A 19761-nucleotide genomic window follows, 5' to 3' on the forward strand; every position below is an offset into this window, starting at 1 on the left:
TCACTCTGAAGGAACCTAGAACAGTCCGAAACACTCAGTTTTGGAGCCGAGAGCCTGCAGCTATCTCTTCATATGATAAAGCAATTCACAGATACATTTTTAACAAGCAAAACGTAGCTAGACGTGTGACCAGACGTTAGCACAAGTGAAGGTTCAAAGACATGAGCCTGCGGTCCCCTCCACAAGAAAAAACTGCTCAAAATGCAGTGGCTGAACAAATCAGAAATAAAGATTAAGCCTGGGAAACTAGGTAAAGTGCAGTAGGCACAATCACTAGCCTCTCACAGGTGATTACATTTAGCTAAGCCAAAGGCCAGGGAACGCGGGATAATAAATACAACTGAAAGTCTTCACTTGCGTCCGAAGCAAGACATACCCCCCTCTCGGGCAAGATCACAATGCAGCATGATCTAAACCAACTCTAATAACCTTCCTGTTTTCCCCAACTGCACTTTGCCATTTTGCAAGTGTTTTAAAGAGGGTAGGTTGATTGTGCATGCATCCTGGATTCCCAGCTCCATCCAATGAAGGAGAATCACTGCCAACTCTGCTTCTACACACTAAATGCATTGTGTTTGAATTGCACTTTATTAGTAATTTGTCTCTTGCCCTATAACAGTTAAAATAAATGTAGCTCCCCATCCCAGTTAAAACACACAATATCCATCTAGTATACAGGAATGTCAGACCTGTCTGCACACATTTTAAACATGCATTCATTTTAGCGGCTCCACTGACTTCAAGAGAGGTAATGTGCATCATGCACAAATGATGCTAGTGTTGCAGCATGTGTTAGGTGTGACCTAGCACTGATATGAGGCCCTGAGGGTCAACTAAAGAGGAGGTGATTTTGGACTTAGCATTGCATAGTTTAGTGTACAGTGCTAACAATCTTAACATGACTAAATACTAAGTCTACTAATTGCTTATTTTAACAAATACTGACGTTAGTAATTAGTTTGGGGTCATTTGACTGGGGGCAGAGTGGGTGCTTAGGCCATAGCCCATAATGCAGGATGTAGGCGCATTGACATTCACACTGCAATGTCAGTTTAAATACGAGAATTGAAAGCTGAGCTTCTGTGTGCTTTGTAGATGTTAGATTCAGAGCACAATGAACCAGCAGAATGTGTTCTGCAAAAACAGCTCCTTTGTTCAAATGGGAACGCCAGCAAGTATGTCACAATGCCATGTTGCACGTTTTCATCCAGGCTGGACACAAGTCCTGTACAAGGGTAATTGTGAAGTAGATCACAAGAACTGGAAAGTTACTGGGAGTTGGCTAAAAGCGGAGGTGATGACTGACGACCGAATGCATGAAAATGGGCGGTGAAACAATATGGATCTCTAAGCAAATAGAGCTTAAAAGCTAAAGGAAGAGGAAAGATAGGGGCTGGCTACAGAAGTCAAATTCAGATAGTTTTCATTTGGGTATGCGTGGGCAGCCACAATTTACTGCATCTAGTAGGAGTTGATGTTACAAATTTCTACTATGCCTAGATGGCGTCATTTATTATTTGCCAGTGGTTGTTCAAAGCATGGCCCAATGGCTACAAAAGAGTGGACATACTAGCCGCTTTTTTATTTTAGCACAGGATGTTTCTCATGAAATTCTGGCGACACAGGGTTTTTCGGCCCTTATGGTGGTGATTCACACATCCAGGCAATCATCTTATTGGCTATTCTAGTGGGCCTTCATCTGGACAGACAATTTCTTGATTGATTGCAGAGCCTTAGTCATTCATCTAACCCTTTCTGTTGGATCTTGGGGTTGCTCAGACACTGGGGAAATAATTTCTTGTAATGGATATGGATTCCATGCGACTATGGGAGCATACCGAGTCTGAGATCTTCCTGACTTAATGAGATGAAGCCTTTACAATGTTGTGGTTCTGCACGTTGAAAGAATCTTGTCAGCTGGGTGCTGGTCTTGTCTGCTACCATTCTCTAGCCTTGGTCATTGTATGGCTGAATACCAAACAGACAGCGGACAAGTCCTCGGCTTCCCTGGATCACATTCTAGCTCAATTGGGCATAGGTTTTAGTCTTCATTTTATATAGAGGTTGCTTTGGATCAAATGCTTTGTATTATAATACTTGTGAGTAATTGGAGGAGGAGGCTTTTTGAGTTGGGTTGTAGTACCTGACAGTAAGACTAAATGCAAAGCAACTTAATCCCTGTCTAATGCACAGGATGGCATAAGATCAGCTGTTTCATACACACATATTGAGGAAGAAAACGCTATGTTAAATGAAATTGCCTCTTTGCTGTATGATATTGAACCCACACTTGTTTGCCTGGCCAGTTCTAATGCGAAATCCTTCCCTAGTTGGAAGAAAACTGTCAAGCAGAGCGAAGGAAAGCTAACTTATAACAATTGTGCTGTAGTGGATGCTGGTGAACTCTGCAGCAAGGGTTTCTAATGCACCAAGTGAGCTTCCATCCAGAACCTTGTATCCCTTATGTATATGAACAAACTGGCACAGGACAGTTTAAATAGGCCCAAGGCCTTCCACCCTGCCCTTGTGCATGTGGGAAAGATTCTACCGGGATATGAAGTTCCCAATTCTCCAGCACAATAAGATGCGAAAAAGTGTAATATCCTGTGGAATTAAATGGCCCTGTACATGGGGGAGGAATATTTTTTGTTTAATTTTTTTATTGTGCAATATTTAATTATAAACGTTTAGCACAGTTAAAAGAGACCATTCAAAATACATCATCATATATATCATCATATATAAACATATTTATGTAATACATATTATCAACAACAATTCAATACGATCATTAGTAAAATCCCCATAGAAAAATGCACCCATTTTCCAGCCCAATAGCCCCACGCTTATTAAGATATATTTTCATATATAGCAGCATAACCATAATCAAAACAGAAACACATCTAGCACATCTTTGTAAAGCCTATTCCAATACTCTCTCGGCATCAAAATATTTTAAGATTTCCTCCCAAATCATAAAAGCAGCAGCTTATATGACAATGGATTATGCCCGATAAAGTGTAGCACTCCTGATATTTTATATCTTTGTAACAAAGGCAGAATACCCTTTTATATATGGCTTTATAAGGGCAGGGCATGATGTTAACAGGTGGCGACTTGATTCAGTTGCCTTTTGGCACATTCTACATACACCTATATTGTTTATCTTTTTGTTCCATATATCAGTCAAATCCCTAGTCGGTGAGATATTAAAACATAGTTACAATATAAAAAGTTTAATTCAACTGAGCATAATTTCACAAGATACCCACGTGGTTTAGAGACAACAAAACTCTGGTGTGAGTATTCCAAATATCTTTTCTTCATATGTAAAGTATCAATATTACAAGACATGGGGCCTCATTCCGAAGTGGGCGGTAAGGGATACCGGGAACCGATAAGGAGACCGATGCCGGTAATCCCTTAGTGCCCAATTCCGAGGTGCCTTAGCGGGACCCGTAAAGGACGTGTGGTCCGACCACATGTCCTTTACGGGTCCCGCTAAGGGACCAGGGCGCTAATAACTGGCCTGCTATTTGCAGGCCAGTTATTAGCGCCTTCCCCATTCCCATTGAGCCCTATTGGAGCTCAATGGGAATGGGGAATGGTTTGGTGAATGAGGACTTACCGGGTCCTCCAGGGTCGGACTGACCCGGTAAATCCGCATTCAACCAGACCGGTGCCGGACCCGGTATTGGAGGCAGCCATGGCGCAAATAGCGCGATGGCTACCGCCAATCTCGGAATTAACCCCATAGCCCATGATCTGGCCTTCAGTATATCATCATCAAACCCTAAACCCTCAAGGAATGAGACAGCACTATCTTTCAGATTGAGTACAACTCGGTTTGTTTCCTTGTCTTTCAATTTAGAACCAAGTAATTTTAGCAAAGAATTTGAGTTTGAGTTACATTGCATTACTTTTGCAGCGAGAAGAACCCTCTGTACTTGCCATAGAGAATGAATCGGACCCTGCCCAAACTCAAGTCTGATCGCCTCTACAGTAACCTCTTGCTGCATATTAATGACAGTATGTAATATTTTCGCCTCTATGCAGTTTACACAGCTCACCTGACCTACGGGCAAAACCATCATTGCAAATAGGATACCAGAAATAACAGCTGTGCAATATATTTCTAACAGTCCTTGCATATTATACCCCGCATTATGATAAAATACTGTCTAGCAGTAAGCCATTTATTCCAGGTTTTATTTAGTACATATTCACCATAATAAATTAATAATACTATAAATACTATAAATGCCAACAATAATCCTGAACACCGAACTCCTGGATTTGGTGACTTTTTCTCCAGGCCCGGTTCCAAACAATCCCATTTCAAAACGATTTGGCCCCTTGCTAAGCCTGGCTACCCCCCTTTAAATAGCTGGGTCGAAACAAAGGGGTCTGCATGGTAATTTTCAGCGAAACCAAAAGTGATTATCTGATTGGGGACCAATCTGTTGACTAGGTGTAGGCAGCCGCATGATGTTGATTGTTTGAGTTGTAGCCATCTGGGCTATTTGGCTACAAACTGACTGCAAGGCCCTGTATATTGAATTGAATAATTTAAAGTCTGTTGTGGGGGAATTGAAGGAGGTGCAGAGGTCTATGACTGGCCCAAGGTTGACCAACCCAATCTTGCCTCGATCAAAACACAGTTGACTTAATTTTCATAGCCAAGATCCATGGGGGATCCTGTTGGAAAGCATATTGAAGGTAATTAAAGACCATGAGACTTCGGACCCTCCTATGAGTTCTACTAAATCTCTAAAAACCACAGGTAAGCCTGCCAAGCAGCCGTCTATTAGACTCAGAGCCAATGGACCTAGTGCTCAACAACCATGTTTCTACTTGCTTAATGTGCCTAAGTTGGCACCTAAGCATGGAGAACAAAATGACAGCCTAATAATTAAGGTGATCCACTGGCTCAGTGCAAAGAGGGTCGTTATTCCATTATTAGCGAGGACATCATTGCCTGCCATATTGAAGTTCATCCGGCATCAGATCTACTATTGGAGGGCCTCTTGTCCATGGAGCAGAGTGTCCATCCCCCACGGGGGTTGGAAATAACAATTACCTTTTCTCACCCAATGATGGACTTGTTCTCCTTCCCCAGTAAAGGGATAAGAGGGACTTTGGACACTGGGAGTAGTGGGAGACCAGGTTCTCTACTAGAGGGAAGGCTCAGAGTATTCTCCCAGCGACCGTTCAGGGTATGAATTGGGTTGGTTGTTATTCTGTAAGCCTTGGACAATTTGTACATCTACCTCTGTGTCCACTGCTGTCTCTACTTGTCCCAATGGTGCCTTGAAGACCTGTCCCTGCAACCACATTAGTAGAGTTACCACAGGATGGGAGGAATGCCACCACTATGTGGGGGATGATTCGATTCTGGGAGAGCTTGGTTGATTGTGTGTGCTCCCCACATAGGTTGGCAATCTACCATTTGTCGAGCTTCACACTATTCTAAACCCAGATGAAATGCCTGGGGGGTGGGGGTTGCTGTCGCCGAGTGAAATGTAGCAGGTCTTCATAGGAACTTGGATGATGAGGTTTGGTTGCACTTCATACGTAAGCATGAAATCATTGCCTTCCAGGAAACCTGGGTCCTGGTAGCCCCCAATATGTAGGGATATGCATTGTTTTCCATCCCGTCAACACAGGGAAAATGTGGAAGGCCATGTGGGGGCTTAATCTTCTGCATTGATACATCTGTCTACAGGGATATTCGGGTTATCAAAACCGGCCCACATGACTTTCTGGAACTCCATATGAACTGCCTTGATGGTACAAACATGTTATTAATTAATATCTATAATCGCGAGACAGCTCATGGAGGGATATGCTTCTTTGCACATTTGCAAGTTCGAGTTGACTAGTGGAGGCTTAAACATGGAGATTCCTCATAGATTATAGTTATGGGTGCCTTTAACCTGCAGAAGGAGCCCTTAGAGATCCTGGCTGATATTGTAGAAGAAGAGGAGTAGTCTGGGGCATAGGGGACCTAATGGCTGCCAAACCAAGGGGGATGTATTTGAATTCAGTGCAAGTGGCAAGTTTAATGATGTCTGCCAGCTGGAGGGCCCGGGGATAAGGAGATTACATTGCCGCAGAATTTGTCGAATTAGAATTCATCAAATTATTTTAGACAAATGTGGTCGCAAACATATGTGTGGGGGTGGGTAATGGTGATAATAAAGAAAGGGGGATGCCAGAGGTGGGCTGTGTTGGGAACTCATGGTACCAACAGCAAAGACAGACATGAGTGATCACAGTTCAAGGGTGTTTATTAAACTGTAACTGCAGGGTGGAAAAACGCCTAATCTAAACCTAAGTGTCGACCATCAAATGAAAAATAAGACAGTCCTTGTGGCGTTGTGTCAAAATAAAAGGGCCTATACTAGAAAACCTATTGCCAATTCCTTACAACTAATTACACAAAGAGTGTGGGATAAGGGATCAGTGAAAAAGAAGTGTTCGCAAATAATAGGTTAGCATGTAATTGCCAGGGGTCTCACTTCCCCACGTTTTCAGCACGGGACAAGGTTGGACATTGGAGCACAGCACACGCTCGAGCTTTCACAGCACAAGCCAACAGTTCTGTTCCAGCTATCAGGTTCTTCGATGAATAAGTCTCTTCTCAATAAAAAGTCTCTTGCCTTGGAGGTCCTGATGTAGTCAACAACAAACAAACAAACACACAAATAGTTCCTTTCTGAAAGGACTTTGGATGAGGACTTTTCACCCTTGGATCTCCCACGACCGGGCTCGGACAGACTTGACAAGGAGGACCATTCACTTCCCCTGGTCTTCCAATGCTTTTTACTTTTACAGTTCTTCAGGCTTTGCCTCTGATTGTCAGCTTCCCTCTGCTGGGTTCACTCTCGCTAACTTCTACAGACAGTTCACTATGGAACTTAAGACATTGCCCCATCTCATTAGCATCCCTCTGCCGGGTTCACTCTTGCCAACTTTTAACAAACAGTTCATGTATTAGTTTTCACCATGTGGGATTCATTTCCCTTTATTTCACAATGATCCGTCGGTCAAAGACTTTCGACGGTACAGAGGATTTTACAAGACCCCTGTATGACCATTTTGACCTCTCTTTGCCTCTTTCCAAGGCATTGTGGTTATGGTATATGTTTATCATCGGGTAATCGGCCAGAGGTTCATGCATGAGCACCCATGTGGCACCCGTCGCATCTGTTACAAGTATTTCCCCTTTTTTCTCATTATTTCCTTTCAAAGTTCAAATCAGCTCTTCCTACATTTCATTCAACGCAGTTCAATTTCTTATCAACTCTCCCCTCGACTCACCGGCTGTGATGAACTGCTTGGATTTCTTCTCCTTCGAGTCATGGTTGGTATCACTGAGACAAGCATCTCTTAACGGCTTGATTATCAGCGGAGGAGGGTGTTCTGTACTTTAGACATCAGCTGCAACATATGCTGGCCTTTGTTTGCCTTCCTATGTTTCCGATTGCGGAGGTTGCAAGGGCCTGGATCAGAAAGGGCACGGTCCCGTCTCTCGTCACCCTCTCGGTATTTGCTGTCTTTCGCCTCCACTTGAACGGCTGTGCGGAGTTAGCCCTCACGTCGTGCTGTCTGCCTTGCTCGTCCGGTGCTCTCGTTCTCCACCTTTTATCCCTGTGGGGTAGGGAAAGGGCCATCAGGTGTGTGTGGTTCTGGTCAATTGCCTGACTCTGCCTGACCCTTGTATTGGGACATGCCAGGTAAACAGCTCTGGTGTTAATCTGTTGTCTCTTGTGTTGTGAGAAGGTGTTTGTGTCAGAAAAGGGGGGCAGTATTTTGGACTATCCTACGTGGTAGGATAGGTAAAAGATGTTGAAAGAAGGGGGTACTGCATCTCACACGTTGGTGTCCAAAACAACAAGGACCCCCATCCTGGTGATCCTCCCTCACTGGTTCACTACCAGGAACTGGATCCAATAGCGATGGCCGTGTCCTGGCTACCTGGATGACAGATCCCCGATGAGTAGCTAGGGAAGACACCTTCAGGTCTCCCCCAACATATATTTGCATCCAAATGTAAAAATAAAATAAAAAAAAGAATTCAACAAAATCGAATTTGTCAACAACAAAAAAAACAAATCACAGAGAACCAGGGCCTGCAATGGCAAGTTCCCAAGTGACTCCCCAGCCAATAACATCTTTCACTGTGCTAACCGCTTGAGCTTGATAGATTATGTCCTGCTGAATCTGGAGGTTTGGTCGTCTATCTTTGACTTTAAGGTCGAACCCCAGGTTGAGAGTGATCATCAGCCCCTAAGTCTAACGGTTTGTGCCATGTTATTGGGGGTTATGGAGGAGCAGGACGACAGTCCCACGGTTGGCTTATCTATAAGTGGGCACTCTAGATGGGTATCACTACATATTATCCCCACCAAAAATATCGCCGTATATATGGTAGTCTAGAACGGCCATAGGTGATATTTTTGGGGGGGATAATGTTTAGGGTTTTTGGGAGTGGGAGTATCCCCCGCTCCTTTAAAAATAATGCGGGGCTTGTGGGGGTGTCCCTCACATGTTCCATGCCTTAATATCGCCGCAAAAATATGGCGATATTTTTGTATGGCGATATTTTTGCGGGATATTAACACATGGAACCTCTAGATGTGTATTGATGTGGGCACAAATTAACCAGGAAGTTGATATAAGTCCATCCTATCAATACTTATGAGCTGTTTTGGCATGCAATAAGAACAGAAAGATGCTATCATGGAGGCCCATGTTGATCTGGTGAAGACCTTGTGTGTGGGGGTTTTTACCAAGACAAAGAAGGTTCTTAAGGCTCAATCTCTCTGTAGAAACACATGGTATGATGGTGCTTGCCGACAAGCAAAATGTATTCTTGTAAGGCATGCCAAAGCTGTACCCACGGAATGAAAACATATGTTGAGATTTCCATGGCCAAAAAACAAGGATACCTGGAGGACCTATGGGACTCATTGCCCCAGGCAATAAATAATGGAAATACAACAGGGATTTTGGGAGTGCAATCATTTGCAGGGGTCTACACCAGAAGCTGTATGGGTTAAACACTTCGAGGACCTATATGAGGAAAAATAAACATTTGATATTGGGAACTCTAGTAGACCTGTTGTAGGGAAATTATATACCCCTTTGATTTTGGGAGAGTGGGAAGCTAGGGTTGCCCTTGAGAGCCAGACATGCACGAATGCAAAAAGGTGCATTCAGTACTAGTGCAACAGTGCAACAGGGAGAATCTTCAGTCCTAAAGTGCAATGCATAATATAGAATAAAGATAACATTTTAACCATAACAACTTTCAAAGTGATCATTCACTACCATAGATCTTCAAGGGTTCTATCAGTAGCACCAACAGGGGGAAAATAGCTCATATGTGCGCTACCAATTCTGTAGGACCATCACCAGCCCTCCTGGATTGACAAACATGATTCTTCTCCATGCCCTCATTAAGTACCAAACAATTGCACAAGTTGCAAGGCTACCTTTGGCTGCTAGGCCTAAAACCATGGTCTCAGTAGTGGTATTAACTCTAGGGGCCATGAAGAGGGGCTTCAATGATCCTCTTCTCAGATCACCATAATATGGGCAGGGCAAGATGAAATGAATCATGTCCTCAATTACCCCAGGGCAAAACAGGCCTGTGGGAGTAACTTTATGCTTCCACTTACTCTTTGTGGCGGCTAAAGGAAGAATGCCCACACAGGCTTTAGTAAACAAAGATCTCATTTGTTTTGTATGCATTTGGTCTACGTAATCTTCATAATCCACAGTCTCCTTTAGCAACCAGCATCTTGAAAACTGGTTGGAATGCACCAGTCCCATGCAAATGACATTGTCCTTTACTACCTTGAGAGCGTTAGCAATGCAGGTTTTGGAACCACTACCAATGGTATCCGGTTTAGCCCAAGGATTTGGAATTCCTTCTTTAGAGTCATGAACCCGGGTACATGCATGGCTCCTTCCTGGGACATCACATCACTCACAGCCTGCATGCACTTGAATAACACTTCATTGGTCCAGACTCTTGTCCAGTAGTACAATGGCTTACCTCTGCAAACGACTTCAATGGTCTGTAGATTCAGTTCAAGGCTAGCGGATAAGTTAGGTGTGCAGGTAGGTAGACCCAAAATATTCTTCAGAAATGGGTTTTCTAACACCATCAAAGTTGCACTATTAGTCCTGCCCCAGAACTCTGCACCATAGAAGGCAGCATGCCTGACCTGGGCTTTTCAATCCTCAAGAGTAACTCTCACAGCGCCCCCACCCACATGCTCTGAGTAAATTTTGCCAGGGCACCATTGTACCTTCTAAGTGTCATGCCAGCTTTACCCAGTTGCTCCTTCCAGGTACAGTCCTCTTGTATTTGTATGCCCAGATAATCGTAGGCAGAAACCTGTTTGATCAGGCCATCTACCAAGGCAAGACAGTTTTTTAGGATATTATTTTGCCTGATTCCCTCCGAGATACATTGCCTTTGTCTTCTGGACGTTAATGGACAAGCCGTTTCCCCCTACAGAAGCCTGCAAAGATGCGCAGCTGGCAACTGAGTTCCATTGGTTTTAGTGAATGCCGGACTGCGTCGCCAGCAAACATAAGTATTGAAATCCTATAACAGGGGAACAAGGGTGTATCTGTCAGGACGTTCAGCACATTTTTGATTACCCCATTAACAAACACACAACAACAGTAGCGGGGCTAGCACACAGCCCTGCCGGACCCCCATTTCACTGTGTCGAACATAGCAACATCGACCCCTCTAAATGTATCTTAGTGCTATTACCTAGTAGTAACTCTGTAGGTTTACCCAGCTCCACCGAGGTAGCCAATAACCTTGTTCTCTGGGCTGCATCAAATGCCATCTTTAAATCAATAAATATGGCATGAATGGGCATTTTCCTTAGGGAAATATATTTGCCACATAGCAGGCGTAGCCTTAGGCACTGGTCCACCATGCTAGTTTGCACGTGTCTAAGTTATGATCAATGTATACTTGCTCCAGTGGAATGGTAGAACATTTTAGCAGTATGTTTCGATGTTTTGTCCAACAATGTGAATTGATGGACTTGGGCGCTCTCATCTCCATTGTTGATAGTCTTAATCTTTCATCTTATTGTCTATTCTATGTGCTGGTTCCATTGTCTTATCAATTCACTGGGGCCAGTGAGGGTCTCATAGAACTGGTAGTGCACACACACAAACTATGCCTTTCCTGGCAGAGCTATGTTAGGGAGCAGGTGGGGACGTCCCAGGCCGCCCATCAATTTAGGATGAGGAGATTGTCATAGGAGATTTTGTAGGGGAGCCAGAAGAATGAAAGGGGGAGATTGGTCACCCATAGAAGCTGGACTGCAGTGGAAATGCAGTGAATTCTGGTATTAGTATCACATGTGTAATGAAATTCCATTTTAGAAGTTAGACACCATCTTGAAATTGAGACCTAGTGCCATAGCTATGTCAGTGTGATTACCATCACGTCCTGAGCGTTAGAAGGGTGTGTGTGCATCTTCTGCTCGCAGCCCAGGCAGCCAAGTAGAAGGTTAATTTCCTGAATAACCACAGTTCCTTATTGTGCCTTATCATTAGTACATCTAACCCAGAAGGAATATGCCCTGCATGGCTAAGAGAGGGTCGGAATGGATTTTTTCTTGCAGGTGGCTGGAAACAACTCCCTCCATAGCACAAATCTTCCTCTTGATGGGGGCAGGGGGAAAGCCATGGTTGTGGGTCTCCATTGTAAGGCATGATGGCCCTGCTATGGAGGGAGTTGTTTCCAGCCAGCTGCAAGAAAAATTAAGTGTGAAAAATGCAAGTACCAGAATCCTTAGAGTCAATTAACTTGCCACACCTGTAAAGGAAATGAAAACACGCCTGAAAAAGCAAAGAAACACAGCCTCCCTGAAGATTGCTGGAGTCATGAAAACGTGCGTTTGGAGGAGAAGCTAATGCAGGAAAACTTGACTGGCAACAGAGCGCCTGCCTTGTCACCAATTTTTAAACATTGTTACAGTAAAGATTGCAAGAACCATTCTGTAATGAAGAGTGTGAAAGTGCAGTCTAGAGCTAGCATTCCACATGCAACTGTGAGAAGCATATTGTATTATAAGCATGGCTATCCCATTGCTTTATCGGCAGTACATACTTCACTACGACGTAATTACTTTGAAATGTCATCGAAAAATATGGGTATTTATGGCTTATGGGCTAAAAGGGGGTTGGAAGGGTTTTGGTTAGGGGTAATGCGGGAGCTTGGAGGGGGACCCACCAAACAACATATTAAAAAAAATTAGACGACACATTTCAAAGTAATTACTTAGTAGTAAATTACCACAAAGTAATTACTATCGATGAAATGACATGGAACCAGAAGCATGAACCTGGGCATGAAGGCCATTTGCATGTGCACCAACTAGAGGGAAGGTACAGTCACTGTCTACTCCATCCATGTGTGCCCATTTCAAGGGGGAAGAAGGGACCCAAGTAATCACTCAAGGCCACACCTGTGCACTGCACTTAAAGATGATACCCCTGCCCTCAGGATTCCATGGCATCCTTGTCATGTCCAATCAGTCACCTTCACAATCGCTAATTCTGTGAGCGTGAAAGTGTGACAGCAGCAGCAAGAGTGAAGAAAAGGTAGAACAGTAGACACATGTGTGTTCCACTCTCAAGCTCTGTGGGAGCAATTGGGAATATCATTTATTTTAGCACGGGGATGCAGCATTTGTCTGCTGCTCCAGAGGCAGCCCAAGGCTTTGTTATATGACCCCTTATGTGCATACGTGTTTCAAATTGTATTAATGCCATTATTGGTGATATTTTCAAATGCTGGCTTTTGTCTCATATCTGTCAGCCAACCATAAATATTGATATCAAGAATGGTTTAATTAAACTTTTATTTTAGCATTATTCCCCATTTTTGGCGCCACTAATATTTCATCAACAACTTTCCCTTTTCTCTAGTTTTCTGCAGGTTGTGCCTTGATACATTTAAAGTAACCAATACCCGGATGGAATCCCACGAGCCAGGAGCAGCGGTAGCATCAACACCTTTGGAATGCTGAGTCTCATAGGTAAAGTGGCTTAATACATTAATTGTGGTGTCCTATTCTGGTTAGCAAATGGAGTGTGTAATTACTCTGAGTTGTCTGATAGCCATTAGCCTGGCGGAGCTCAGGGTATCAAAGCAATGATTCATATGGTAAACTGCAAGCTGTGCCAAGGGATTTATTTGCCACACATGTTCAATGTATTCTACTAGTATCTACATTATATTCCCTTCTTACGTTTAGCTGTTCTGAACTGTTTTTGCATCTATTGCATTTGGTTACGCTAGAAGCCTTATTATAAACGCAGTTCTGCCATTGGACAATCTGCTGTCTATATAAGCCGGCTTACCCAGCAGACCGTCTAGCAAATTGTTGGGCACACAATGTTCCAAATCTACCTGCTACAAAGTGAAGCGCACCCACAGTCAATCCCTGTGACTTCCCATGCAGATTCATGTAATAGGCCTGCGTATACCCATGTAATGTTAATACCAAAACCGGATAATAATAGCTTTATTGATCCGGGCCTCATGCAGTACGGGGTGTTGTGTGCCGTAAACCTCAATGCACTCTGGCATTACATTTTGTCTTCAGGACCCATAACGCCTGGTGTGGCCCTCGGCTGGGTCTATTAAGCTTTTGTGTAGTATGGAACTATTTTTTTTTTTACATATTGTTTTCCATACCTTTTGCTTTCCTATTTTTTAGACTCTTCTTTGCTTTCTTTTTTAAACCAATAGAATTGTGAGTGACCTACCTACCTCAGCCCCCGTGCCCTTTCTTCTGTTTATCTTGAATTTCCCCTTCATGTACCTCATTTATTATCCCCGTTTTTTATGGAGAAATACCTGATCCATCTGCCGCTTGTGGATTCTACCCCTTTTTCTTTAAATCTTCTCCAGTCTCCACCTCTGTCCTCATTATGAGTTTGGAGATATCAGCAGTGCTAATTCCTCCAAACCTATTAACATTTATTACCACAGATAACTGTAGGATTTCCACATCGTTATGAGTATATTCGCCTATTCTGAAGCTTTATACTACTTCATTGGGGGATGGGGGAATTATCCAAGGAGGTAATTCCACTGGAAGTAATATCTGCTGTGATTTTCCAAATCCGAGGCTCATACGTTAGGTAATTCCGTTACTGCCAGTTTTTTAAGTATCCTTGTAAGGAGACAATATGTTATATACACACAGTTTGTTTCCAGTGTTACTCTTCTCTTCCTTACATTTTTGTTAATTGCTTGTTTTTTCCCCCATGGATGAATTTCTCCATTTGATTCATATATCATTGTTAATGTTTAAAGCCATGGCAGTTATTTTTCTTCTTCATCGGGATGCTGCAATATTATAGCAGAATATGAAAAATGTGTTGGATCCGCTGATCATCAACACTTATTTTTTATGTATGCAACGTGTACCATACTCTATGAACACAGGTTACCTGTGCAAATGCTGTATATACAAAGCATTATTTTCTGGAACAATGTTACCTTTACTGCTTTCCTGACCCACCATCCAGCAATTTCCCCAAATATTCCAATATTAGTCTTGGATTAATAAATACAACTAGCCCTAGATTTAGGCAAAAATGCAGTGTCATTTTTCATGAAACAATATTTTCTAGATCTGTGGTTTCACATGGAACCCTATGAACTCGGTATCATCCAGGGATATTAGTAAAAAGTTCCATCAAGTCCACTTGTACATCATGTCAGTTTATACATCAGGATTTGTTTTTTTTAGTCAGAAAGATAGCTCAATGAGGTATGCAATTGCTGCGGTCAACCTGCAGGTCATTACAGTTGATTCCCAGTATGGCTGATTGAGCCTGTAATCTGTTTTAGATTGACAAACTCAGTACCATTACTTGGGTCATAATTGCACCTATATTCTCAACCTACTATGGAGAATAATTGAGAATTATTTTTATTATTATTATTATTATTATTATTATTATTATTATTATTATTATTATTATTGTTGTTTACATCATGCCTATTTGACGATTCTTGCAACTTTGAGATAATGCTGTCGGCTTCAATAAACCTTGCCAATAGGTTATGCTTGTATAGTGGTAGAACATTGGATCACATTGCACTTGCTTGTTAAACCATGATTTAAAATCTCAGCATTACCCCCAAGAGGAAGGTTTTTAGGGTATTTTCCTGTAGCACAAAAGTCCAAGGAGGATTTTGTTATAGAGTGTGAGGCTGTTGCAGTCCATTCGGGAATGCAGATACATTAATATAACTCCCCTGCACATGTTTCCAAGAAGGTCTGTAGCAAGGAGACGCAGGTTGCCCTACTGCACATACCACATTTGAATATTGAGGTTTCTTTTATGCAGAGAATTGGGACATGAGGAGGGAGTCTGCCACTTAAATTATATTTATGGACGTACAAAATCATAAATGTTTTATTTAACTTTATGGTGAGCAATTGCAGAGACCTGTCCCTCCACTAGCAGTGCCTCCTTGTTGAAAACAAATATGTAGAATCTTCAATCTCCTCTATCTACTTCCTTCCACCCTGATCTTGTCAATTAATCCAATATGGTTCTCCTCTTAAACCCGTAATATGTTGTGTTAGAATCAATACAACAGCAGAAATATACAGAAATATAAAAGTTATAGTGAAAGGCCTGATATTCATGAATGGGGCAAACACAGGCTTTGCCATGTTTCTATTAGGCTTACTGTGGAAATGGCACAGTTTCTTTGTACCTTCCTGTTACGTGTGGGTTTCCTGTATTTTCTTCAATGTTCAATGTATTACATGACCTTTAATTTCCACACTGTATTCAATGTATTGCATGACTTAATTTGCCAAAGTATTGGGTGACTTATATTTCCCACATTTATTTTCCTCTGTGTCCCCTGCACTATGTGCAGGGGTTTGTGGACCCAAGCCATGACCCCTCCAAGAATCAGTTCTTCTTGTTTCTCAGCAGCAGCCTGGGACTGGACCCTTTCAACTGTTCCACCCAGTTGCCCCCACCCTATAATTTCTATCTCCCCTTTGTCCTGGCACAAAGACTTTCTGAGCCCTGCAAAACTAGTTCAACTTGTTGTGTCCATCATGGGTGGAGGGCTCTGGATAGCCACTTGTCCCATACCCTGTAATTATCCTGCCCTCTGCCAAGTCAACAAGCTAGCCCCTGACCTCTTGCACCTTTTCTGGGAACCTCCTCCATTCCCCACCCCTGCAATTAAGCTCCTATTTAGGCCCCAAGTGCCCTGCACTGTATAATGTTCATCTTCCCTGACCTGGGAATCACACAGAATCTAGTTTCCACTATTGTAGGAATGGGTGTGGATGGACTCTAGAAGAACACCTGTCTCCCGCCCTGTAATTACCTGGAAATGTGTGCCCAGCCATGCATTCCGTCTCCCCAGGAAACCGCACAAAACATGCCCCTGGAAACAGCCAAACAATCCAGCTGCACATGTGTTCCTTGGTCGGGGGCTGTGGAGAGAGGACTCTTGTCTGCTCTTTGCCTGCTAGCAGTGGTGTGCTGATGGGGGGACAGAGCTCAGGAGGTCCCTTCAGCAGGTACCCTTGTTTTTCCTCTCCATCCTTCCCCACCCTTTCCTCTTCTACCTGCTCTACCTTTTCACCAGTAGGGCTCCTGGCCTCTCTGCCTCTTCTCCTCTCTCTCTCTCTCTTTCTCTCTCTCTCTCTCTCTTTCTCTCTCTCTCCTTCTCTCTCTCTCTCTGTCTCTGCCCCTGCCTCTCTCTCTCTCTGTCTCTGTTTCCCTGTGTCTCTGTGCATGTCTCTCTCCTCTCTCTCTCTCTCTCTCTCCCTGTGTCTGTCCCCTCTACCTGTGTCTCTTTCCCTGTCCTGTCTCCCTCTCTGTGTGTGTCTGTGCCTGCCTCCCTCTCCCTGTGTCTCTCTCAGTGCCTCTCAGCTCTCCCCCTTTCTCCCTCTCCCCTTCTTTCTCCCCCTCTTTCTTTCTCTCTCCCTTTCTTTCTCTCTCCCTTTCTTTCTCTCTTTTCCCCCTCACCGTGTCTAGCGGCTCTCTTCTCTAGCTCCCTCTCCAACCCTTCCCTTTATTCTTTGGAGTCCATCCCCCTTGCATCCAGGGTTACTCCCCAGGCCCCGGGTTCCATGCCAGTGGGTGTGCCTAGCTAGTCCAGCATGTCTAACTTTTCCTGCTGGTAATGAGCTTACCCCTCTTACTGTAATAAATATGTTCCTGGTTTCTACAAAGACTTTGGTGCTTTCATTGTGTTCCCACTTTTCAGTGTAGCATGTCTGTTATTGCCCGAGGGGGGAACCCAGTCCGTCTGCGTACACAATGCACCCCTCCAGGTCTGTTGACTCCCTGGTCCAAAACTGTGGCCCTGACTGGGGTCTTCTACATGGCTTCCCCCATTTTGGCCTGACTCCCACATCAACATTACCAAGATCGACTTTAAGTTCATGTGTTGCCCGACAAAAGTTAAACAGCGGCAGAAAAAGTCAGTGTGTGTGGTTTTCTAACATGATAAAGGGGTCATGTGTCTTGAATGTTGTGTGACCTGTGCTCTAGTTAATGGCAGTGAGGTCTGGGCTTACATTTGTGTCTACTATTTTGGTTCTGCAGGTTGAAACCTGGCTGAGGGTTCTTGTTGCACTTGTACTGCATTTAGAACATATTGAATATCCAGACATAAGTAATATTTTTGGAAAGCGTTGTAATTTCTTCCACAAGCCAATTTTTCACTGCGTCATTCCCAATTTCTACGGCTCTGTTTAAATTTAAATTAACTCTCCAAATTGCTAAAAGAAATCGTTTTAGTTTGCTACCTTTTGTTTACAACAAAAGATTCGACAAATATGCATATGTCTCTCAGTACAAATATTCATAATTATATCAATGCCCGTAGATAGGCATGTCCTTTCATCAGAGAGATTTTACAATTTACCAAAATATTGTTGTAGTCCTAATCTGATTTTGGCCTCTCTGTACCCTAGAATGTCACCGTTTAATGGAGGGTTGTTTCCTGCTCGAATTTTTCAATAAAATAATCACATTTTCTAGCTAGCTGCTTCAAAGAAATAATGCTGGGATGCTCTTGTAACATATTATAGTAAAGATATATTTTGGGTCTTGGGACATAATATAGTAAAGATATATGTTGGTGTCTTTTTATTCCAAACCTGCTTTTAGATTTTGTTAGTAGGTTTTGTTGATGTTCCAATCCCATATTTTCATCGGATATTGTTTTAAAGTTGCATTTTTAAAAATGTTCCTTGTGCCCACAAGTTATCTACCAATTCTTAATATGTTCTGCCCTTTATACTTTCTGCACTAGCATGCTTAATGCACAACAATAATGTCAATATTGATGCACCAGTCTGTTGGCTTAGGTATATCAGAGGGACTGTGAGTCACACTACGAGCTCACTGTTCCAGCTCCCAGGGCTCAACAAACCCTCGCCAAGTGCACAGATGGAGGACTCGGACAAGAGCAAGTTAGAACTGTCATTTATCACACAAACAGACAGGGATCATACAGGGCATTTGAAATCTCCTGGACTCATGGCTCCTGAGCCTGTGTCGGGCCATTTTGTTCCATTTCTACGTCACAACATGAGTCTCTTCCCCAAAAACCTACGAGAAGACAGGATTGGGTAGATGGGGTGGTAGTGCCTATGCATGGCACCTATACATACTACTCTATTGGTCCTCTCATGTCAGGTGGCTTTCCTGCCACTTCCTGAAGAAACTATCGATTACATTGTTGCAGAGTCGCATGATTACCATTGGCCCTTGCCCTCTGCCATCCACCCCGGATTTCTGTTCCCTGATTGGCTGGAGCTGGTCTACCCAAGCCTGGGATCCAGCTCTGTTCTCAGCGCTCAGTGCACCTTCCCAAGGTGACAAGAGAGACTAAGTGTTCCCATGTAACTGTTAGGGCCACCACTTTTGCCTGTGAGAGTGCCCTCAGCAGTGAAATGTTGTTAAAGATTCCATGTTTCATTTCATGTCTGTGTTGCTGAGAACCGTTCGTCTTCCGACCCGGGTAAATGAGCATTGTCTGGCTCGGACGAATCACATGATTGAGGACTGCGAAATCAAGCCCTCTGGTCTCCAATTTATGAGGATTTATTCTGATGTTCTGAAGATGGCTCTGTGTCTCTTCTCTTAGCTTCGGAATGTGCTGTTTGTCTCTGACCTTGGCTGTGAGCTCTGGCCTGCTGTTCTGTGCAGTCTAGTTCTGCTTTTCTTGTCTCTCATTCTGTGGCCTCATGTAAACCTATCATAGTTATACTATGATTTTATGTATATATATATATATACATATGTACCATGCTGTTTCCTATAGGTTAGTAGTATTCAGTTCTTCCAGGCTTCTTAATCGATCCTGTAGGGCTATTTTTGGTAAGCGTCTGCAAGCTTGCTCTGCCTCCCTGCTTTTGCCTTGCGTTCAGCATTTCTGCACTCGGCTAATGAGAAAAATAATAAACGTTTTTGACAGTATGTATATGTATTTGGTAACAAAAATCGATTTGAGCAAAAGGGGGGGATTCCTCTTTTTTTGGAGGGGGCTGTGGTGTTTGAGGAGTAAACATAAAAAGCAGAAAAAGACACCACTAGCTACCCACCTCAACCACACATCAGGTGTTGGTAAGCTACTCAACAGATGATATTAAATATCATCAAGTTACATATTCTACCAAAGGCATGATATCAAAAAACATATTT

The 19761-nt window shown here is 43.2% G+C and overlaps 1 protein-coding gene across 2 annotated transcripts in view; it reads left to right on the top strand.

Moving 5' to 3' along the window:
* The window catches only part of HNF4G (hepatocyte nuclear factor 4 gamma), an 836697-nt gene that overhangs the window by 168968 nt on the left and 647968 nt on the right, over window positions 1–19761 (top strand). For both annotated transcript variants that reach the window (XM_069621228.1, XM_069621227.1), the window contains exon 2: window positions 12979–13088. In XM_069621228.1, the coding sequence (XP_069477329.1) occupies window positions 13073–13088 (16 nt within the window). In that variant the 5' untranslated portion in view covers window positions 12979–13072. The remainder of the gene's footprint in view (window positions 1–12978; window positions 13089–19761) is intronic.

Source organism: Ambystoma mexicanum, chromosome 5q (genome assembly GCF_040938575.1).
Source record: "Ambystoma mexicanum isolate Mex_15411 chromosome 5q, UKY_AmexF1_1, whole genome shotgun sequence".
NCBI classification, from domain to species: domain Eukaryota; kingdom Metazoa; phylum Chordata; class Amphibia; order Caudata; family Ambystomatidae; genus Ambystoma; species Ambystoma mexicanum.